Source organism: Selaginella moellendorffii, unplaced genomic scaffold (assembly GCF_000143415.4).
Source record: "Selaginella moellendorffii unplaced genomic scaffold, v1.0 SELMOscaffold_0, whole genome shotgun sequence".
Lineage (NCBI taxonomy): Eukaryota > Viridiplantae > Streptophyta > Lycopodiopsida > Selaginellales > Selaginellaceae > Selaginella > Selaginella moellendorffii.
Genome location: NW_003314261.1, coordinates 2,013,144 through 2,035,598, shown reverse-complemented (window position 1 = coordinate 2,035,598; position 22,455 = coordinate 2,013,144). Strand labels below are relative to the sequence as shown.

The 22,455-nt window shown below is 45.4% G+C and overlaps 8 protein-coding genes and 1 long non-coding RNA gene across 13 annotated transcripts; 6 read left to right on the top strand and 3 right to left on the bottom strand.

Moving 5' to 3' along the window:
* Positions 1-208: 208 nt before the first annotated feature.
* Positions 209-1,412, bottom strand: LOC9662925. Its single transcript, XM_002960147.2, has 5 exons — positions 1,233-1,412; positions 1,020-1,169; positions 695-956; positions 437-631; positions 209-374 (listed from the first exon to the last, which is right to left on the bottom strand). The coding sequence occupies exons 1-4, from the start codon at positions 1,342-1,344 to the stop codon at positions 451-453; spliced, it is 705 nt and encodes a 234-aa protein (XP_002960193.2). The 5' UTR covers positions 1,345-1,412; the 3' UTR covers positions 209-374; positions 437-450.
* A 208-nt stretch (positions 1,413-1,620) lies between these two features.
* On the top strand, positions 1,621-2,918 carry LOC9662924 (lipid phosphate phosphatase gamma). 4 transcript variants are annotated; one of them, XM_024672015.1, is made up of 2 exons: positions 1,621-1,737; positions 1,794-2,918. In XM_024672015.1, exon 2 carries the CDS (start codon positions 2,124-2,126, stop codon positions 2,832-2,834), a length of 711 nt encoding a protein of 236 aa, XP_024527783.1. In that variant the 5' UTR covers positions 1,621-1,737; positions 1,794-2,123; the 3' UTR covers positions 2,835-2,918. The 4 variants fall into 4 exon arrangements, with proteins under 4 accessions (XP_024527783.1, XP_002960865.2, XP_024527787.1 ...); XM_002960819.2 differs by lacking the exon at positions 1,621-1,737 and having other exon boundaries at positions 1,843-1,959; positions 2,065-2,918; XM_024672019.1 differs by lacking the exon at positions 1,621-1,737 and having other exon boundaries at positions 1,876-2,009; positions 2,065-2,918.
* Positions 2,919-3,418: 500 nt separating this feature from the next.
* LOC9655799 (NAC domain-containing protein 72) lies at positions 3,419-4,789 on the top strand. Its single transcript, XM_002960818.2, has 2 exons — positions 3,419-4,007; positions 4,071-4,789. Exons 1-2 carry the CDS (start codon positions 3,471-3,473, stop codon positions 4,704-4,706), a joined length of 1,173 nt encoding a protein of 390 aa, XP_002960864.2. The 5' UTR covers positions 3,419-3,470; the 3' UTR covers positions 4,707-4,789.
* On the top strand, positions 4,787-6,646 carry LOC9662923 (cytochrome b561 and DOMON domain-containing protein At5g35735). The gene is made up of 5 exons (XM_002960817.2): positions 4,787-4,819; positions 4,908-5,082; positions 5,251-5,897; positions 5,953-6,201; positions 6,264-6,646. The coding sequence occupies exons 1-5, from the start codon at positions 4,787-4,789 to the stop codon at positions 6,564-6,566; spliced, it is 1,407 nt and encodes a 468-aa protein (XP_002960863.2). The 3' UTR covers positions 6,567-6,646.
* A 136-nt stretch (positions 6,647-6,782) lies between these two features.
* LOC9655798 (transmembrane protein 56) lies at positions 6,783-7,681 on the bottom strand. Its single transcript, XM_024670751.1, has 4 exons — positions 7,300-7,681; positions 7,118-7,239; positions 6,964-7,039; positions 6,783-6,895 (listed from the first exon to the last, which is right to left on the bottom strand). The coding sequence occupies exons 1-4, from the start codon at positions 7,594-7,596 to the stop codon at positions 6,803-6,805; spliced, it is 588 nt and encodes a 195-aa protein (XP_024526519.1). The 5' UTR covers positions 7,597-7,681; the 3' UTR covers positions 6,783-6,802.
* On the top strand, positions 6,786-8,266 carry LOC112344990. 2 transcript variants are annotated; one of them, XR_002991920.1, is made up of 6 exons: positions 6,786-6,868; positions 6,947-7,035; positions 7,137-7,255; positions 7,318-7,607; positions 7,677-7,864; positions 7,931-8,266. It is a non-coding gene; the product is annotated as an uncharacterized LOC112344990 (long non-coding RNA). The 2 variants fall into 2 exon arrangements; XR_002991921.1 differs by having other exon boundaries at positions 6,787-6,868; positions 6,944-7,035.
* A 27-nt stretch (positions 8,267-8,293) lies between these two features.
* On the top strand, positions 8,294-10,592 carry LOC9662922. Its single transcript, XM_024670726.1, has 2 exons — positions 8,294-9,714; positions 9,784-10,592. Exons 1-2 carry the CDS (start codon positions 8,484-8,486, stop codon positions 10,350-10,352), a joined length of 1,800 nt encoding a protein of 599 aa, XP_024526494.1. The 5' UTR covers positions 8,294-8,483; the 3' UTR covers positions 10,353-10,592.
* Positions 10,593-10,777: 185 nt separating this feature from the next.
* Positions 10,778-12,403, bottom strand: LOC9655797 (AFP homolog 2). The gene is made up of 2 exons (XM_002960145.2): positions 11,571-12,403; positions 10,778-11,508 (listed from the first exon to the last, which is right to left on the bottom strand). Exons 1-2 carry the CDS (start codon positions 12,286-12,288, stop codon positions 10,871-10,873), a joined length of 1,356 nt encoding a protein of 451 aa, XP_002960191.1. The 5' UTR covers positions 12,289-12,403; the 3' UTR covers positions 10,778-10,870.
* Positions 12,404-12,611: 208 nt separating this feature from the next.
* LOC9655796 (protein TsetseEP) lies at positions 12,612-13,261 on the top strand. Its single transcript, XM_002960815.2, has 2 exons — positions 12,612-12,711; positions 12,770-13,261. The coding sequence occupies exons 1-2, from the start codon at positions 12,633-12,635 to the stop codon at positions 13,195-13,197; spliced, it is 507 nt and encodes a 168-aa protein (XP_002960861.1). The 5' UTR covers positions 12,612-12,632; the 3' UTR covers positions 13,198-13,261.
* Positions 13,262-22,455: the final 9,194 nt, after the last annotated feature.

The following is a 22,455-nucleotide window of genomic DNA, read 5'->3' as shown; positions in this document are numbered from 1 at the left end:
CTTCTTCTCAAGTTCCCATCGTGATTCCAAGGGAGGTGATTAACATGATCGCAAAGCGTAGCTCCTGCATTAACCTTTCAAACACGACCTTGACCAGCAAGAAACACCCAGCCGCACAGAATCGCATTTCTACTCAGGTCATCACATGCAGAGCCCTCTGAAAAAGCCAGGATTTGACAACAAAAGGCTGAGACACACCACGCCCCAATCATGCAACGCAGAAATGCTTGACCGAGTCAGTTTCCAAAAAAATACATTTCGAGTATCCTCCCTGGAGACAACTTGCAATATACATACCACTCTTTTTGACACGCAAATCGAAGTCTCAGGCCACGTCCACAAAACTGCGACCGTGATATTGATGGTGTCCGGAGCTGCAATGAAAGCGAATGATTCAATGGTGATGTTTAAGGTATATCACGCTGGAGACACCCACCATTTGTCGAGTATCTAGGCAGGATCATTCGGGCTGGTCTCTTCTTTTGATTGATCCGATGAGGCATCTTCCCCTTCCGTTTCTCCAGGTCCCCCGCTATTCGCTAAAACTGCCGCGATTGGATTTGTAGCTTCTTCCAAAAGAGCATACAAAAGCCTCAGAGCCTCTTTGCGATTGTCTTCGCGTTTCTCAAACCTGCATCGCGAAAACAGGTTTCAGGAAAACAGAAAACCGAGAACTCGTAGATCAGAAACATACCTGTCACAAGTGATGGTGAGCTCGTCAAATGCTGGCTCGTATCGGCGATCGACCAAGTCAAGTAGGCGCCTCCGTTGCATTGGCTTGAGACGAAAGTCGCTGACACGGACTTTTAACTTCACCTTGCGATTGAGAGGATGCCATGAAGTGCCATCGTATGGAAAAACTATGCAAGTCTCCCACGTTAGAACAGGGCCTTTGCCTATTGGAGTCGATCGTGGTTTTTCCTTCTTTTCGTCCGGCCTCAGTGAAACATCATCCTCTGCAAGAGAATTTAGAATCAGAAACTCGAGCGAAAACATAAAAATCGAAGAATGTAGCTTACTTGCTATCATATTGAAGAACGTTGGATGCTCGAGCCACTTATCAATCTCTCTGCGTGCACTATGAACGCGTTGCAATTCTCCCGCGTTGGATTCATCCAGGCCAAACTTCAGCAGCTTCTTTGGCTTCTTCCGTTTGAGCTTGGCAGACGCTGGATCCATTCTTTCAATCAATATTCCAGAATTTCCGGCGCAACATGCATAGAAACGCTCACCTTTCTCGACCGCAGCTAGATCGCTCGCCCCCGGCGCCTCATCGAGCAGGATCGATCGCGTGGAAATCGCCCGCGCCCCCTGCAATCGCTTCCACAGCGCTAGTCCTCGCATTTTCTCATCAAGCCCTAAACCCTAGCGAAGCCCTAAACTAGTTTCTATATTGGGTGGTTGCTAAGAAAGGAAAAATGGCATCGCTTGTGAAGTCCTGGCTATGGCGCTCTCCCGCCGCTGACGAGGATTCCATCCCCAGAAGAAGATTTCGATCTCCTAGAGCAGCCGCTGCCGCCGGCGCCTCATCGCCACAGGTATGCGCGCTGGAATTTCTCCACATCTCCTTGCTTTCTCGCCCGAAATTTCCAGAATCAGGTCCTCCCACAGGTGAATCTTCCTTGCGATGCTTGCGACGGCCGCGGCTGGACGATCTGTAGCTTCTGCAATGGCCAGAAGACGAACGTCCAAGTGAGGAAGAGCCGATTCTACCGCCGCTGCCCTTCCTGCAAAGCTGTAAGTGCGAGAATAGAATTTTGCCCTCTTTTAATGAGCGATGAATCGACGCACAGGTTGGAGCTATGCTTTGCTCTCACTGCCGAGTCTTTCGATGCATTACATTTCCAAATGAAAGCGATGGAACCTTAGGCCTACAGTGATCATTTAAGTTTAATTTGAGGACACACGTTGAGCTTGGAAGCTGCCACAGTTCACTCCGCGTGGCAAAAGGATCTCGTGGTAAGGCCAGAGCAGCAACGCATATCTAAACTTCCCGGGAGCAATAAGTGGTCAATTCCTTGCAAAGTTTTCTAAAGCCTTATATCTTCTTCGCTCTGTTTCTAGGTCTCACAACTTTTGGAGGGCGAAGGAGAGGGCTTGTTTGGATAGACCAAGCTACGGCAATGGCGTCTCTCAAGGCAGTCTCAGTGACCCATGTCAGGTACGAGGTTGGCGACGATATTGGGCATCTAATGGCGTGGGCCTCGCTACTGCCCATTCTCATCTCAGCGGGATTCGTCTCCCACTTCATCTTCCGGAGAGAGCTCCTGGCGATGTTCTTCGCCGCCGGGCTCATCATGTCCGAGTTTTGCAACGAGAAGATCAAGGAGGAGGTGAAGCAGGCCAGGCCACTGACTTGCGAGCTGCTCGAGATGTGCGACTCCCACGGTTGGCCTTCCAGTCACTCGCAGTACATGTCCTTCTTCTCCACATTCATCAGCTTGTCGGCGCTGTTCAGATGGTCCTTCCACGGCTCGCTGAGAAGGGCGATGGTGGTGCTACTCCCGTGGCCTTTCGCGGTGCTCACAATGTACTCGAGGATCTACCTCGGCTACCACACAGTGTCACAGGTTTTCGCCGGGGCCGGAGCTGGCCTGGTGATGGGCAGCTTGTGGTACTTCGTGGTTTACAGATTGATGGTGCCGCTCTTCCCAGTGATTGAGGAGACGAGGATCGCTCGCGCCTTCTACATCAAGGACAGCGGCCACATTCAAAACGTTCTCAAGTTTGAGTATGAGAACTCGCGGAGAGCTCGCAGGGGCGGCGCCACCGCCGATGGATCCAGCAAGCTCGTTGCTCCTCCGCCCTCGAGGAGGAAAGTCTCCACTGACTAACTTCTAGTGTTGTTTGAAAGCGCTCTGGAAATTTCTAGGGTTCAGCTGAAATGAATAACTTAACTAAATATTCTCTGCCCTAAACTTGGGAGTGATAAGTGTGTGCTCTCTTTCTTGTACGGCATGCCACGCCTCTTCCAAATGCTGTGACGAATCGATCAAACCTTCTGGGCCACAAGGACAAGAAGCCCACCTCCGTACGCCACCCCGGCCCTCATTACATGACGGCTATGATACATCTATCAAAAACCATACTATCCATCCATCACAATGATCCATGGAATATATTCCATGGGCATGGGTGGCGGTGTGATGGTGTGATTTGTCGCGATACAAAAGAAGCTGTCGCTTCATAGCACTTTTTTGTATGTTTGTGTGTTGTGTTATTGAGAAAATGGGGCCATGGAAGGGGATTTGAAACTAGGCACGCGGACGCCTGGAAGTGGGATATGCGATGGAATCTACGTACGCAGTGTGGGCTTTTTTTCGTGACTTGTTTGGGTAAGTTTGAGGACACTTTGTCTGTCTCTTCAGCAGGGTGTATCTCCTGATCGGGCATGGCGAAACTTCTAGTGCGTAGTACTGGCCTTGGATTTTAGTGCGTGGATTTCCTCAAATTCTACAATCTCGAACGCAATGGACCTGGATCAGCACTGCAGCACTGGAGAGCAAAACCAGCAGCAACAGCAGCATCTAAGCTCCGATCAAGCTTCCGGCTCCTCCAATCACCTGCAATTGCCGCCGGGATTTCGATTCCACCCCACGGACGAGGAGCTCGTCGTCCACTACCTCTCCAGGAAGCTCGCGTCGCACAGCTTCAAGCCGCTTCCCATCGTCACCGAGGTGGACTTGTACAAGTTTGATCCGTGGGAGCTTCCCCAGCAGGCAAGCTTTGGAGAAAAGGAGTGGTATTTCTTCAGCCCCAGGGACCGAAAGTACCCCAATGGAGTTCGTCCCAACAGGGCGGCCGCGTCAGGCTACTGGAAAGCCACTGGCACGGACAAGATGATCCACAGCTCCGCCGACGGCAGGAAGATTGGAGTGAAGAAGGCGCTCGTCTTTTACAAAGGACGAGCTCCAAAGGGCGTCAAATCCAACTGGATAATGCACGAGTACCGTCTCGTGGATCCAAACAACAAGGCTCTCTTCGCCAGGAAGCGAGGATCACTGCGGGTTTGAAAGCCGCTGACTAGATGTTGACTGGCTTTGACTATGTTTGACTTCCATTTTTTTCAGCTGGACGACTGGGTGCTATGCCGAATTTACAAAAAGAAGGCGAAAGCGTACAGCAGGACGAGCGTGATTAAGAGTGAGTCGAGAAGGACGGGCAATGGGAGCACGGTGGAGGAGGATATACTGGCGTCTCTCCCGGAGATTGGGATGGATGACCAGCACGACAATTTGAGTGTGAGGAGGCTCGCAGCGAGCACCAGCAGTGACCCTTTTGTCCAGGCGCTGCTCTCCGGCGGTCAGGAGAGCTCGGCATCGCAAATCTTGAGCCTTTCCTTGGAGATGATGCGGAACAAGCAGCAGCAAAGCGTGATGTTCCCTGGGAATCGATCGGCTAGCGGAGGAGGATCATGGCAATTTGGAAGCATGCTGATCGATCCGAGCTCGCAGCCTGATATGTCAGCAGTGGGTTCCAGCACTGGAGTGGCGCTGCCGTCGAGCGCTTTGGAGGAGAGGCCAATCCCTAGTACTTTGGAGCAAGATTTCCAGCATCAACACCAGGCTCTGGCATTTCCTCAAAACCAAGTCGTCCAGGATTTCATCTCGAGAACTCCAACTCCAACTCCACCCCTGTTGTTTCCCGGCTCAAGCAACAACGCCTTCCATCACCAAGTCAACGTAGTCAACTATACTCAACTTTAGCTCCAGATTATTCCACGCCACAAGGCCATGTTATGATAGAATCAGCAACTAGAAGCACCAAAGTCAATAACTTGAATGCGATGGCCGACGCTCCAGATCCCTCCACGTGTGATGTAAGCTCACGCTCCAGATTGGTCCCACTTCTAGCTTAGTTGTACGGTGGGACCGCGAGCGAAATTTTTTTATTACGTACACGAAGAGAACTTTGGTCTCCCGCTCTTTCGGGAAGGGAAGAACCCAAATCCTGGCATCTCCCAGGCGGCGGCTCAAGGGCGTTTCCCTCACGAATCTTGCGTGAGCGCGAGGCGCTGCGTTACGGCGCCGGATCTTGCCGCGGCGCATCGAATTTTTGCGCGCTCAACGCCTCCATTTCCGGGTGAGTTCTTGCGCCAATCGCTCGAATCTATCAAAATGCGGGTAATCCGGTGCTCTAGAGCTCCGTTCTTGTGCCAGGAGCGCGTTCTCTAGCTGCGTCGATCGGATTGCCCTGGCGGGGTATAGGGTTTCTTCGCAGCTGATAATCTCTTCTTTCTTTCTCGTGTAGGAACGATGCCAGATCCATGGAAAAGGTCTAGCGAAGGCGCGGTGGCGATTTTATTATTTCTTGAGTGCTTGGCCATCACCTCAATGGCCCAGTCGTGCTCCAGGTCTCTCACTTTCAGCAACAGGACCTCCATGACCTTTGCGACGTGCGTCAATCTTCCGTCACAGCAGGCCTCTCTCGCGTGGTCGTACAACGCTTCTGGAAACACGCTAGCCGTGGTTTTCTCCGGAGTGGCGCCCTCTTCCTCCGGATGGGTCGGCTGGGGCATAAACTTTGGAGCCAGGCCAGTGATGATCGGGACCAACGCTTTGGTCGCCTTCCAAGCTGGAAACGGGAGTAACTTGCTCGACTACAAGTTGACGGAAGAGACCCAGGCGCTGAGGCCACTTACGTGCAGCCCGATCGATCTCGTCGTCCTGGATCGGGCAGTGGTGATTCAAGAGCGAAACATGAGGCTCTACGCCTTGATCCAGCTCAGGCCAAATCAGACGAGGCTCAACCACGTATGGAACCGGGGATCCAGTGTCATCAACTTTAGTCCCCAGCAACACGCGCTCGGCACGAATGACTTGAACGGTAGAGGTGTTTTTGATATCACCTCCGGAGCACTTTTATCGTCACGTCCTCTGCATCAGAAGCTTAAGGAGGTATGTATTCTCTTCTCTTTTTGTTTCATGCTCGACTAAAGTTTTTTATTTGCAGGCTCATGGACTTATCAATGCTATTGGCTGGGGGATTTTACTCCCGCTCGGTGCCATGTTTGCTAGATACTTGCGACCTTTCCATGACAGCGCATGGTTTTTTCTCCACGTTCCGTTTCAGGTTATTGGCTACATTCTTGGTGTTATTGGCTGGGCTATCGGGCTTAGGCTCGGAAGCTACTCCGTCGGTGTAGTTTATCACAAGCATAGGAACATCGGGATAACTTTATTTGTTTTCGGGACGCTCCAGGTAGTTCTCATTGCTTTCCACAGTTTGAAGATGTAGAGCATTACTTTTCTATGATCACTCAGGTTTTGTCGCTGATATTGAGGCCAGGGCTCGATCACAAAGCACGTCCATACTGGAAAGTCTATCATCGCACTATTGGCTACCTGACGTTGCTCCTCGCGATCGTTAACATCTATAAAGGCCTCGATATTCTGGAACCGCACAACAAGTGGCGTCGTGCATACACCGGTATACTTGTGGTCCTCGCGGTCATCTCTTTGCTTCTGGAGGTCGCTACTTGGATGGTACACTGGAAGAGGAGGAAAGCCGAGAAAGCTGCCAAGCCTATTGCTACGAATGGAAGACACGACGGTATTGAAATTTAATGTTTCATCAGGCTAATGTTTGGAATTTTCGTTTGTATATGGATTTGTTTTCTCTTTGAAAGCGCTCTCTTTAGTTTACAGTGTTCAAGTTTCCTTGGACTTTAATACTTTGATCAAGCCTCTGGCAATCTTCTCAAACCAGTACAGGTTCATCATAGCAAATACAGACGTCGAGAAAAACATGAAATAGTATCCGATGGTATCTATTTCAATCACCTGCAAGGAAGTTCGAGCTTTCAATGCAGGAATTTCGAAGCAACACGAAATACCTCGTCATAGTGCCAGTACATGTGAGCAAAGAGGTAAACAAAGAGGACAATTCGAGCGATCTGTCTTACAGAAGTAATAAGTTCAAAACTTTTTTTTCTTGTTTGTAGCAGGAGGAAGACAAACTTACCAGCCAACTCACGAAGAGTGCAATGCCATTGATTGTATAAGCTCGAGTTTTCTTCATGTCCGCCGCTGCCAGGTACCTGTTGCATCCACGTTTGTCTTTTTTTTGTTAACTTATCTCTTTGGTCGTGCTTGCATGAATTCGATTTCTTGTGTACCATCGAATGTTTATAAAAGGCGTCGTGCTCTCGGACAGGAGTACCGTGTATAGATATATGTGTGCATATCCGCTATGCACTGCCAGGAAGAGCGAGATAATGGAGACAGCGTGATGAACAACCTGTTACGTATGACCGGTGAGTTTTTTTCATTGTTTTTTTTCAGTTTTGTGTACACTCACAAACTCAATCTCTCCCAGGTTCGGATAATATTTCAGCAACATCGCCATGTCCGTGATAAAGTATCCATTTGAGACCTGGAAGAACAGTATGATCGATGGAAGATTTTTCCAACATAAAGTACCGAACCCCGAGGAAGAACTGGGTGAAGATGGTGCTCCGGAACACAACAGGTCCATACGCCACCTCTTCTCTAAACAGGTCCGAGACGAAGAAAAGATATCCGGCCACCAATGTCGCGACGACGGCGTGCGTGAAAGAGATTGCCCTGCATTATGGTCAAACCGCGATTTCTCCATCTTCTTCACAGGTGAACTGATTCACATCCATAGCTTTTTTTCTTTTCTATGCGTTCTCTGACCACGTTTTTGACATGTAGTGACGCGACTCACATAAACCCGCCTACAAAACTTTAAATACTACGAGCAGACCGAATTGACTTGGAATACCTGTTGTTCCACTCGACCCTGTCCTTGTCCGAGAGCTTGGTGTACGCATTTGGGAAGAGAACCGGGCCGTAAGCCTGCATCGACTCGAATGCCTGCTCGACAAGTCGACCGATCCATGGTAAGTTCCTTCGTCTTTTTTATGGTTTTTACGTTTGACTTACAAGCGTGGACATGAGAATTCCAGTGAGAATCGACGTGGCCCAGAGCAATGGCTTCTTGTAGCCAAAATCTCCCATCACATCCTCCAGTTGGGTCTGGAAAAGCACTGCCTTCTCCATCGCCGTCGTCACGAAAGAGAACCCACAGAGGAAGGAGAAGATAAAAATCCAACGTTGTGAGAATCGTGGGGACGGTGCCTCCTGATCGCGGGAAGGGATCGACGGCCGTCCGGGGCCAACGGAGGTCGCGAGTTCGAAACAGTAGAACGCCTCTCTGGAGTCACTGGTCAGCATGTACGCGAGCGCGTAAAATAAAACGTACGGAATGGGCGTCTCTTTTTATATAGGGCTTTTCTCTGGTCTCTTGGCGCCCGTTAGGGATTTGGGGGCTTCCATGCGGCAGAGGGATTCTCTTCTTCGCTGTTTCGTGTAGATTCTGCGCTGTCTCCAATCCGCGACAGTAACGGGGGAGACTAGCCTCGGATCTTTCCTTTTCTTCCAAGAAACGGCGATCGATCGATCAGGCTGGCTCCCAGGGCGGATATTTCGAGCGCCAAGCTCTATCATCCGCCTCATGCGATGATGAGAGAGCACCTGGGGTCGTTCACGGTAACAGGTGCGTTTGCTTTGGTTTTGCAAATCCACAGGAACCAAGAGCAAGTGCAGCAGCATCAAAGTCAAAGTTTCCACCAAAATTCCCAGCAGAGCCGAGAGATCCTGGCGGCCCGGCCGGATTCCGGCGATCTCGAGGCTCTGATCGCTCACATTGGCCTCACTAGCGGCGGCCTCGCCAAGACCATTGAGCTCTATGGGAATTACGTGGCCAGGCAGATTGGACTGAGCAAGAACTCCCCCGTGGCCAAGGCGCTGGCCAAGGTCGCCATGGAGTATCTCAACGGGGACAAGAGCCCCAGCGACGGTAGTCTGGAGAACATCGCGGCATTCCTCTCCAAGAGACTTAAAGACCCGAGCTCCTCGCAGATGGTCTTTGACGAGCTCGTCAAGGAGCTGGATTCGTGCATGATCTCCTACTTCTCCTTCCACTGGCAACACTCGGCCCACTTGCTGGATCAAGTCCGAAGCGGGCAGAGGAACTTGAGAAGCATTGTCATGGCCGCGACGAGAAAGCATCGGTTCCAGCGAGCCATGCAAACGCTCAAGGCGAAGCGGGCTTTCGCGACGCTGGTGGAGACGATCAAGGCGATGAAAACCATCAAGCATTTGGAAGCAAGGGAGTTGCCCGACTGTGATCATGAGCTTGGAGGAGAATTCAAGAGGCAAAGGAGGAGCCCAGTGCTGATGCTCGTTGGTGGTGGAATGGGAGCGGGCAAGAGCACCGTAGTCAAGGAGCTTCTCCACGCCACGGAGAGTATCGTGCGTCATGACGCCGTGGTGGTGGAGGCCGACGCGTTCAAGGAGGCTGATGTGCTCTACCGCTCGCTAAGCTCTGGCTCGGGCGACGTGAGCATGGCCTCCCAGCTCGTCCACGACTCCTCCACTCGGGCCGCCTCGTCGCTGCTCGTCTCGGCTCTCAACGAAGGGAGGGACGTGATCTTCGACGGGACAATGTCGTGGGAGCCTTTCGTGATGCAGACCATCGCCATGGCCCGGGACGTCCACCGGCGGCGGTACCGCCTGGGACCCGGGTATAGGCTGGACGAGAACGGGGTTCTGGTGGAGCGGTACTGGGAGCCCGTGGAGGCGGAGGAGACGAGCATCGAGGACGAGTTCCTGGCCTCATTGGAGGAGGATCAGGAGCTCCAAAATAACAGCGATGGCGAGCAGCAGAAGGTGGTGGACGAGTTTCTAGGTACATTCTCGTCACGGGTTCCACTATCAACTAAGGTGGCTGAGAGAAAAACAAAAACCGGTGCTTCAGGGAAGCTGTGCGAGGAGGAGAGGCCGGCTTATCGGATCGTTCTCGTCGGGGTGACTTGCGACGCGCTACTGGCGGTGGTCCGCGGGATCAGGAGGGCGATTATCACCAATCGCTTCGTGCCCATCCCCGCGCAGCTGAGATCGCACAAGATGTTCGCGGCGTCGCTGGAGAGGTACTGCGACGCGGTGGACAACGCGAGGATCTACTCGACGAGCAGGATGGGTGGCTTGCCGGAGCTGATCGGGGTGAAAGACGGGCCTGGCAAGCTCAAGAGGCTGAACGAGGCGGGGTTCGAGACCGTGAGGGACTTGGCACTGCTCAACCCGGACGCGTCCTCGGTGCTGGAGCTCTACCGGGGGAGGAGCTCGCAAGTGTGGGAGGAAGTGGTCATGGCCAGCGATAGACGATCCCGGCGGGATTTTCTGTGGGACATGCTGGTGCACGACGACGAGTCCGAGGAGGACGACTTTTACTCGGGCTCGAGCAGTGACTATTCCACCTCGTCTTCGTCCTCCTCGGCTGCTTCCTCGGCGGATTCGCTGGATGAGATGTCCCCCCGGGACGATTGACAAGTGGGCAGCAGCCAGCGAAGAGGTAGCGAACAGTGACCATCGAGTCGAGAAGAAATCGCGGCCCGAAAAAGTGATTAATCTAGTGGAGGTGAGAGAGATTTCAATCAACAGCAGGCACGACTGTCCCTACAAGTCGGGGAAGAACAGATTTTGAGCCCGCCCGCGAGTTACTTCAATCAAGTGTATATACAACTTTTCTAAAAGTATTTAGAAAAGAAAAAAGAAAGCTTTTTTAAATGTCTATTTTAAACAGAAAAGTCACGTGACATTTCAAGTCAGCAGCTCCACCAAAAACTGGTAGGTGAGAAAAATAACAAATTTATTCCCAGTTTCTCCCTCTTCCAGAAGAGTGGTTGCGAGTAACATCTAATCTGATCTCCAAGTTCACTTTGATGTGAACTTGTAATATCTGCGATGTTAAAGAGCACACGATCAAAGTACGATGTTGATGCTTTTGTGAAGGTCAATATAAGCAGAAAAATATATGTCGATTTTTTTCGTGTCATGGTTACTTTTTATGCGGGAGTCACTTGGCTGAGCACGGGCATGGAATCTCCGAGGCCCTTGACGCCGCCGCCATTGGCAGATGAAGCGTCCGGGCTCTCAGCGTGCTTGACAAAATCGCTGGGGGACATATGGAGCCCGTGGCAAGAGCACACGATCTTATACTGCCCCTGGAACAGCTTGTACGCGACCCCGCTGATGGCCTTGCCGCCGGGCCCCGAGGCCGACACCCACGGCAGATCGGGTGACGAGCCCGTCCCTCCGATTTGCCCCGCCACCGTCCCCGGCCGGAGGCTGCTCAGCTCCGGATCTATGCTCTCCGCCGCTGGCATGTCCACTGTGGTGCCAAGCTGCCACATCCCCAGGAGCTGCTTCGTCTCGTCGGCGGTGGCGTTTGGATCCAGAGCTCTCGCAGTAGCTTCTGTCGCTGGATCGGCCTGAGCAGCAGCAGCAGCAGCAGCAGCGGGATTGCCGTCGTCTCTGGACGATGCTTGTGCTTGCGCGACGAGGGAGGAGTCCGAGATCGTTCTCCGCATAAGTTGGGTGGCGAGCGCGGCCATGGCGGAAGGGCCGGCTTGGTTTTGGAAAGTTCCCAGCGAGGTGGCGCGCTGCATGTGTGAGAGGCCGCCAGCGGCATTCTCGGCTCCATCTGGAACCAAGGGAGGAGATCAGAAAATCGAAAGCGCTCTGCGTTTTCTACGTTCTTCTTACCGGGTTTGTCGTCGTCCTTGGCCTTTTTGTTTTGCTTCTGCTCGTCGATGAGCATCTTTCGCTTCTTCCGCGCCTCCTGGTGCTGGAAAAACTTTCTTTGCTGCTCCACGGAATCAAGCTCCTCGTCGTCTTCGCGAGGCTGGGCCTGTTGCTGCTGCTGCTGCTGCTGGGGCTGGTGGCCAGCAAGAGCCGACGAAGAAGACGTCGACTTTGCAGCCGCCAGGAACTTCGCTAGATCGCCCATCGAGAGAGGCATGCCGCTGGAGCTCATGAACTTCGCGGCTGGATCGACGTGATTCATTTGCCTCCAGGCAGCGGCGGCTACGTGCGCCGCGGCGATCTGTTGCTGCTGCTGCTGGGAGGAAACGTCCGGAGAAGATGACGAGGGAGTAGCAGTAGCGGCGAGGAACTCTCGCAGCCGGGACTGTTGCTGGGATTGCTGCTGCTGTTGCTGCTGGATCATCGCCTTTCTCAGCCACAGCTCCTGGCTGCTGTGATTATTGGTCCTAGAGATCCATTCCTCTTCATGCGCGGAAGAATCCCCATCTCCAGTCACTGTAGCTGCTGCTGCTGCTACTGCCAATGACGACGATTTCTTCTCCAGCGACGATCCCCCTCCTCCTCCTCCTCCCAGAGATAATCCCAGGCTAAGCTCCAGGCCGCTCTCATCCTCGTGGATCAGGAGCTTCTTCTTTAAATCCCTGCTACCCTCCTCCATAATTGAGAAATTCTAGAGCTATCTTCCACCTAGATATCGATCCCAGTGTGGCGCGCTAAACAGACCTCTCGATCGAGCTCTCCGCATTCCCATCCCTGGCAGCCATGGCCGTAGCTATAAGCCCTAGAGCGAATATGCTTATCTGACCGTACATTGCCAAGTCATTAGCCACGTAATAGGTGAAGTTGCCAGATACGCCCTAATCCTGTAGGAACAACGTGCAGTGTAGGGCCACCTTGTCACATACAACACGCAGGCCAGGCCAACTTTTCTTTCTTTTGTGCATGTGAGGATCCATTTTCCCTTGCTATATAAATGTGGATCACTCTATCCTTTATAGAGCGATGAAGATGATAGTGGTGCTCCTTGTGTTCTTGCTGGGCGTGAATGCGGCTCTTGCCACTGGAGGAAGGCGCCTGGAAGGTAAATTGTATGATCTTACATCTCTTGGTTCATTAAGTTTGACAATTGTATCTTCCAGAGGATCCACTTCCAGAGCCTGGAGAAGAGCAGCCGCCTTCATACGGACCAGTGACTGAGCCTGGCAAGGCAGAGCCACCTCCAAACCCAGAAGATCAGCCATTGCCTGAACCTGGCAAGGCGGAGCCACTTCCAAACCCAGAAGATCAGCCATTGCCAGAGCCTGGGAAGGAGAAGCCACTTCCAAATCCAGACGATGCCAAGCCATTGCCAGAGCCTGGCAAGGAGAAGCCACTTCCAAATCCAGATGATGCCAAGCCATTGCCGGAGCCTGGCAAAGAGAAACCACTTCCAAATCCAGGCCATGCCAAGCCATTGCCAGAGCCTGGAAAGGAGGTATCACTTCCAAAACCAGAAGATCGACTTCCACTTCCAAATCCAGGTGATAAACCACTGCCGGAGCCTGATAAAGGAAAACCAGCCCCATAATTATTAAATGAAATATCGTGATTATTACCTGAAATTCTTAATAAAATATATCATGTGAAGAACATTTTGCTTGTCTTACTCTTTTCTGTAAACTATTGTCAAGAGTATTATCATCGTGGCTAGACGAATTAAGCATGAAAAGTAAGTAATGGTTTAAGATAAATAAAGAAATTTGATGAAATTTTTGAGCTTGTTAATATATAGTCTATTATTTAATCTAGGTGTATCTTGATTGGTTTTCTATAATATATAGTACATTACTTAATCCAGGGATATTCCTATACATGGTTACAAAAACACAGTAGGACGAGCCAAAATTAAAGTAGCAAACTAGGCACTAGTATCCACCATGATCCTTAGCTTTTTGTTCACTCACTAGTATTGGATTTTCATATCTCAAGCTATCTTGTAGATGCTCTAGTGTTTGATTTGAGTGTAGACCATTCTTGAGCTCATGAGCTAAAGATTTGAGCTCGTGAGTTAGGCTCAATTTTTAATTGTAATTTAATATAAACATTATAAAGTTTAAAATATTAAGGTTATGGTGAACTTAATAATTTCATAACTTTCTATATATTATATAGATAAAAATGTTCTAAAGGACACTTCTTGTTCTAACAATTTAAATATTAACTATATGTCATAATAAAGATGTTTGTTAAAACATAAAATAAGATGTTTGCAAAAAAATTATTCTTGTCACTTTTGTAAATCTATACTATGTGCTTTCTAGCTAGTAAATGTCAAGTTTGTCGAATTTTAAAATTATTAAATTTGAAATAAAATTCTATGTAAGGCTATATAACCATTTGGAAAGAAAAAAACAACAACTATTGATGTCAATTTATTACATATAAAATAAAAATTTGGTTCTTCTCTAGAATACATTTTTATTTGTTTTAAAAAACTACAATTTCATGATTTTCAAAAAATGCCTTATATGTTTTCTGGCTTTTAGTGGAAACAATGGCAATGATCAGTATGATAGTATATATGCTCTTGCAACATATTACAACATCACACACCCAAAAGATTATCATGAAATATTTTTTGAAATGGTAAAGATAGAAATATAGACATACGAGTATTATGGGCAATATTGCTCGCAAGTATATTAAATGAAAAGTATGATTTTTCATTAATTATATAAAGTATAATAAATTTATATTATTGATAAAGAATAAATATCAATAGTTTTGGAAAATCTAGTTAGCTCCAAAAGTCTTCTATAATTTAGCAATAGTAAGGATTGTTTAGTGTATATGAATATCCACTTTAGGATCTTAGTGTAAAATATTGATGAAGATATAGTACATATATTTGCAAGGAGCATATGCCTTCTTATATTCCTCATGGTTTTTAAAGTCTAGACATGTGGAAGAAGGAAGGTCTTGAATGACAATTGTATATTTTCCACTTTCTATTTTCACAATGTACTCCTTTGTTAGTATAATAATGCACTTCATAGAGAGAACCTCACACTCAAGCGATTGAACTAAGTTTATTTTACTCTACTGCTGCTTGGAAATGTATTAAAAAATTTAACTACTTTACCTTTTCTTGCAAGTTTTCTGTGCATCTTTATAGGAATAGTTATAATTCTATCACTCATATCTTCAACTTTCTTCTTCTTAAGACTGAAGCCAAATTTATCAAGGTTTTCAATCTCATGTGATGTGAGTGTAACCCCACTAGCAATTGGCCATTCTTTAAGTGTAATATCAAATTTTGTCACTATAGTGTCTTCAAGCCGCTTCATATGGTTGGCATTAGTATTGTAGCAATACAACCAACACCATCTTGAAAATCTGACTTGTTTTTGTTTCCTAAGAAAATATGGGGCTGGAACAAAAGTAAATTTGTTACTATGGATCCAAGTTTAGCATTTTCCCTTTAGAAGCATCCCCACACACTTTATATTGAATTTTGCTAGCATGTGGTGAATTGCTCATTGCTTCAACTCCACGCTATAGTAAGTTATTTTAACTTATTGTGATGCACTTTTTTCATTTGCCACTTGAGGTGGTTCAATCTGGGGGTGGTGTTTTGGAGTAAAATTAAAATTATGAAAACTTTTCACTCCAAGGTCCGTGCCAACATCTTCATTGGCAAAGGAAAAACAATGCTTTGAGTCGGCGGTCTTTATATCACCAATAGAAGCTCAGAGAGTGTACTTTATAGATGTGCTACGGACCATTTCCTCCATTGTAGTTGCCACTGTTTATGCTGGTGGAATCACTTTCTTCTTCATTTAATTATGTAACATCTCAACCAAAGATTATATTCCCATATATCTTCCTTTCTCAAATGCTAAGGCTTTTGAAAACTACTCTATAGCACATATAAAATTTGATAAACATATTTCATATTAACTCATATTCCCTTTCCCTGCCTTAAAGGAATGCCAACTCCAATGCTTACTCTCAGAGATATTCATAGTTGAGGTGTATATAAGATCCTCAAGTGGTTGGTCCTAATAAAAAAAAAAATCAAAAGGTAATAAAAAGAGAGAGAAAAAAAAGAGAAAATAACATGAAAAGAGTGATATCCCTATTGGAACATCTTAACTTCCCACCACTCTAACCATGATTTAAATTGTGATAGACAATTTACATCCATATGGCCATCTTCATGCTACCACATTTAAATCTCATTTGCTTTTACATCATGGTTTTTTTTAAATGCAGCCTACCATTATTTGCACAACTCCTTAAATGCTAATTAGAAGTTTAACTTGATAAAATAGTAGTATTGGTTTAGGCTTTGAGCCCAATGGATTTCATAAGTCCTTTTATGACCTTCTAGAGGTTAACCATTCCCAAAAACTGCACAGACACCATTCCAATTAACCCTATCCCCATTTGCCATGAAATTGTGAAAGTTGGTAGGTTTACTAGTTTGCTTTAATATAATGTCAGAGAAGGACTTCCAAAATATTTCTTAAGCCATCTAGTCTTGTACTTTAAACTTTGCTATTGCAATTGTTAAGTTGGAACGTAGCCTATGAAAAAAGTAATGCTTAAAACCATTTTAAGATAGTGACAAAAAATAATTACCTTGAATTATATATAAGCTCCCATGATTGTCCAATTTAATACCTTCTCCATAGAGTCAAAATGTACCCATACATTACCAAAGTCACTTACCCTAGACATATCCATTTAAAAGACAAGATCTACACCAAAGGTGGGGCTTATGGTAGATATTTTGAAGACAAAGAAGTGCTTTTACTCATTAATGACTTGATCTCGAAATAAACTTCTGTGGATAAACTTAAAAGGATAGGTTCGTTTTAGTTCAAGGATAGAGTCAAGTTTTTACTGTAGCTTCCTCTCTAGAGATTCACACATTCAAGATTTTATCCTAAATAAAATAAAATATAAGAGAGGTATTATTGAAAAGTATGTAATATTATTTTCCTACCTCCTAAGGCTAGTTGCAAGTTGCACACATCGTAATAACTCTTGCAAGCTAGCTTTGTCCAATTGAGTCTTTTTGTAGCCTAGATTGAGTAGGGTGCTTACAATAAAATCCTTGAGGACTATCTTTTGAATATGTTTTAGAGTTGCAAATGAGTTTTTCATAGTTTCTATCTACAAACATCTTTGAGGTAGTTAACTAAACTCCTTTATATCCCTTCTTGTATTAGGTGTGCAATATATACTATATCTTTACCAGCCTCTCTATCCCATGGAAGAAAATAGTATATTCTAGCCTCATTGATGGCATGTATAGTGGACATGGATTTTACCCTTTATCCTAAACCCTCCATGTGCCACATGTCATATGCCACATGTCACATGCCACGTGTTTATAGGATAGTGGTGTGGAACCAGGGTCATTAAATGAAGGAACGGTGCCAAACTCCCAAGCATGAAGCTAAGGAGCAAAGGAACCAAACCACGGAGCAACTCCCATGTGTATAGCCCAAGGAGCAAAGGGATAGGGGCATAGAGCGACTTGGAATAGTTCTAGAGTATCCAGCATCCCAATGCCAAGACCAGCACGCAAAACAGAGCTAAACAGAGTCTGGGCGTTATTTTAGCATACCAATGGCATAACACGAGGACATGGGTATTCCACCAGCTAGCATAGTATGGATCTTGGGCTTAGACCTAAGCTAGACATAAAACAAGGACAGGCACACAAGCGGGAGCTAGACTATATCTCAAGTTGGTCAACCATGCCCGACTTACCCACTATCCTTACTATACATTTGGACATCCTCCATAGCCGCCCCCCCCCCCCTAAGGAACACACCCTTTGGGCTTTCACCCCAAGCATCCCTTAGTACCAAGAGTTAGTCTCTGGGATAAGCTTGAAATTTACTAAATATGGAATGTCCCTAGATTGCGAATTTGGACACGGGACGAATACCATTGTGTTTAGAATAATCTCTACATTCCACAGATATGCTAAATGAGCAAATCTAGACACTTTCTATAAATAGCATTTAGGACCAAATTGAGACTAACACAAAGGGCATGATAGAGAGGTGTTTGGCAGACATGGTAAGTTATCATCCAGCAATATTGAGGGACTAATCTCAATATGCGAGGGTTCTTGTCAAGCCAGTGCAAAACAGAGCAAAAAAGAATTAAAAACCTATGCCAAGTATGCTTGGCAAAATAAACACTTAGGAATTCTGTCCTTATGCTCATCCGGCCAAGTACAGATACAAAGTCCAGTTTACTAACACTTGAACAAGAGGGGCTGATAAAAGGTCCAGCAATACCGACCTCCTGCCGTCGTGGTAGTAAGGAAAGAGTCAACCACCCTAAACCCTAAACCCAGCTACAAAAGTGTGATACGCCCCTACCCGCAAGGATATAGAGAAAGAAGCCAGAGGCCCCAACCCTCATGAGCAAAGAAACCAAACCCATCAGTAAGGTTTAGATAGACTACTGTAAGCAAGCAGTTAGAGTTGTTTACATGGTCACTCCTTTTGAACGGAATAAGGAACATTGACAAAGAGGCGGGTTACATGACCAGTCGACAGTAGCTACCCCATGACTAGAGATTTCACCATGCACATGAAGTGCCGAAGCCAGTCTGCCTATATTGGCCCAAACTCAAAGATCAATATATGGACTATATCAAAGTCATAGACAATGATATCTTAGAGATTTAATTATCAGTGAATATACCTTAGAGTAGAACATAAAAGTATTCTAAGTAAGTTATCATTCGATAAACCAGTATTATAGGATAGGAACCACCAAAATCACTATCATTGGAAAACATAGGATTCACCATCCAACAAAATTCAATAGCAAGTATATCATCAAGTACACTCAATGAGAAAACTTAACTACCAAAGATTGTAGATAGTATGCTAAACAACTTACCAAAGATAACTCAAAGAACATAAAGTATCCTTAACCGACAAGCACAGTGCTTGCGAATGTATCACCCGAAGGAAATTACATCTTAATCTATCAAAACTAACTCAAGCAACAATCAACAAAACAGAATGAATGTGGTAAGACCAACAAACACTTAGTCATACTAACCATTGCACAAGTCAATCTGAATAAATCCCGGTCAACAATACCAAGGAACCAGAGTTACTTAAGCAAGTGTCAGCAACATCCTATCGATGTCTCAAACCCAAGAGACCAATTCAAAACAAACCACAAAGAACATGTGGTATTGCAAAAAGCCATAAGCCATCAAAGAGAACAACTAACCATCATGAAAGATCATCAATCATCCTATCAATAGAAAGATGCATAATCATCATCGAAGAAAGAATCCACCATCCTAAAGAATGGCAACCATTTTATATCAATAATAATCAAGAAAAACCTTTGACAAGGATAATCAATTATCCTAGATGATAGTCAATCATCACCAATGATTGCTAAATGCAAAATACTAACTTCAACATCGAAGCTAAGAGCTAAAATGCCTTCCCCAACAACTTATAACAAATGGAACAATGAGCATAAAACCCAAAGAACCAAAAGTTTGAAGAAGCTTATAGCCAAGTTTTGCTTAACAATGATCACAAGTTTCGCATGAACTAATTTCAATGCTAAAGAAGAAATTATAGTATAACCCATAATATCCTCCTAAACATATCCACAAGCTAAACTTCATAATGCAAAGCTAATGAAGAGCATAATTGCATCAATCCAAAAGCCAAACACAACGAAGTTATGCTCAACAAGTGATCATCAAACGATCCTCCATGAAACCATCTATAGCAAGACGTAACTTACTTCATAGTAAGTACAAAAAGAATCACCAATGATCAATATATCCCAACTCAAATCCAACAAGGATTCAAACATTTCAATATCAATCACTAACTCTTCCGCTTGTAGAGTTAGTATAGTTTATGACTAAATCGCTTTTCAAGGAAAAGCTCAAAGCTCAACCTCTACTAAATAATCTCGTCGAGACACAACTAACTCAACTTGCCACTCAGTTCATTTGAACGTCAATATAGTTGTTAACTAATAAATGCATGAATGCCAATAACACAAAGCTTTAGCCAAATCATTAACACTATCTTCTTCAAGACTAATGAAATTCAATATCAATTTTAAGGAAAGACATCTCATTTCACTTGAATCTCAATATCAACAATGTCAACGACAAGGCATCACTTCAATGCCATCAACACTATAACAAGCTAAAAGAAAGCACAAGTGAATCACCACTCTAAACTCCCTAGCAACTAAGCTAACCAAGGTCAAAGATACTTTACTCAGTATCCGAGACCAATCCCCTAACAATACTCAGTCACAGATAATACATCATCAAGGAGTGATTCACCACGTTCAAGACTCAATGAAATCCAACACTACGAACTAAACACAACCAAATGATATCGATAAAGGTAGAGTCGATAGGCCAATATGGAAAACCCATGTAAATCTAATGACACGATCCTCCATAACACCATCCGGTAAAGCAAACCCATCACTGCTAAATCTTCATCGAGTGAAGCAAGTGTCAAACAGTCCTTGACAAAGTCTACAAACAATTACTAGTTGCCAAGCAACTGACAATCACTCTTTCAACTTACCTTCATAAGACCTAAACACCAACTCTTGTCATCAGGTCATATACTTGTCTAACATGAATGTAATACCTCAAGCACGAGATAAAGGTTCATGGACAGGCATGAACTAAATGACTACTCGAATCTAACTCAACTGTAATAAACTCACTAATACGTTTAGACAATAGCTCTAAACATGCCTTAAAGAGGCTAGCTATGCATGATCAATACTTAGTTGAAACTAAAGTAAGACCATGAGATGGACTTATATTGGTACACAACCTCCTCATAGACAAAGCTATAGAACGGGTACTAACATCTCAACCTCAAACAATTAAATTGGACATCACCATCCTTAGCCAAGGAGCAGGGCCAACAAGACTAAGTCAAGATCAGTGAGAGCTCACTACTCTCATAAAGTGTAACGAAATAAGGTGCAATCTGCCACCAAGCATAACGCTATAAAAAAAAGGCACAAGAGTCACCTTTCTTAGAAAAGTGCAATGGCCACTTTTCTACACTAACTCCAAACTCTATCCAACTCAATTACCTTAGCCCCAAAGTCAACATCCCTTTCGGGTTGCATTATACAAACTACATACTAAGGTTTAAGTTAACCGAAGTCAACTCAAACCCTTTCACTAGTTTGTACTGGCTTATGAAAACAGAATGGTTTTCGAGTAAAGTGACCGACAAATCAGCTATTAGAAAAGCCTAAGAAAATTTATGGAAAATTTTCCATCATAGAGAATGAATGACTCTCAATCCAGGAATGCAAACTTTCAAGACTCAACCAACTTTTTCCTACTTACTACTTCACATAGGTTCAGCTCAACACAAATTCTCATTATCCATCAATGTGCTTAAGCATCAAACATCTTTTGCCCATCTAACTGATATTCAACACCGACATCCGCAAAGTGCAAAATGAACATCCAAGGCTTGATCACGAAGACCACATCTTTGGATATCCACATTGCACTAACACTCTTCTTCAATCACCTTCAAGATCCAATGTGAAGCCAAAACACTAACAAGAAAAATGGCACGGAAAATCAAGGTCTAAAGAAAATTCCTTATCACTCGAAATAACAATGCCACTCCCATTAACACAAATGCTAGTGATGTCAATGCCCCAACTATACATTTTCTCCATCCAACAATCTACTCCAAGTGCTAACGAATCATTCGACAAGCTATAGCAAATGGATGCTACAACCATTTTCCAACACCTCAATGGGCATTCTCTCAAGGAAACAAGGTACCAACTTAAGCTTAACATAATGGACCACCATCAAGAACCCAGTCAAAGCTATTATAATGCTACTTTGTGCAAGTAGACTAGCTTCACCATCAACCATTTTGGGGTCAATCATTGTTTCCCCAAGCAACTTCGTAAACACATTGCTCATTATCACATGGATATGACATAAGTATCACAATGAATTGATCATCAATTGAGCAACACCTATGTCATTACTTCAAAAGTTTATGTGAGTATCAAGTGTCAAGTCGATTCGACAAAATGCAACATAAATGCCACACCCCACCGATAGAGATTTACAACACCCAACACCACTAACTTTTGTTCATAACACGGACAAGCTCATGCCACTCTCTTTTCGACCAAACTCAACACTAATCCAACACCAAGTTACTCAAGTAGCAATAACAAGGTTCCCTAGAAAAGAATTGAGCATTGCAACCCAAGTCTTCCAATAGCGAGCCTAGATAAAATGGTTTAGCGTTTCACCACTATCCATCCCATAATTCACCACTTGTAAGACCATCACTTCCAACACGCATCAAAGTAGAAACTCTTGATTGCATATTGTGAATACAAGCAATGAGTCACACTTCGTTGCAAATCATCCCTCCAAGAAGAGAAAATGATTTACGTGTTTGATCTTTCGTCCCTGACGACTCTCTTTTCAGTTTCATCCTTGACTAAATTTCAAGCTTGCTTTTGCACTACTTTCAATTCAATTTAAGAAAAGTTTATGAGAGAGCATAGCAATGATTACTTGAATCAATAGACTAATCCTTACAGTCTTGATTGATCCACTTGTAAACATGTCTAGGAAGGATCCACTAGTGCCATACTAAACAGCTACAGACCAGCCTATTTGCCACTCAGAACAAACCCAGGGAAGGTTTACTTTCACCTATGGTACAAGGAATAACTCATGGAATCACTAGAACAACTCATGGAACCACTGATAGGCTAACATTAATCCTGCCAACTC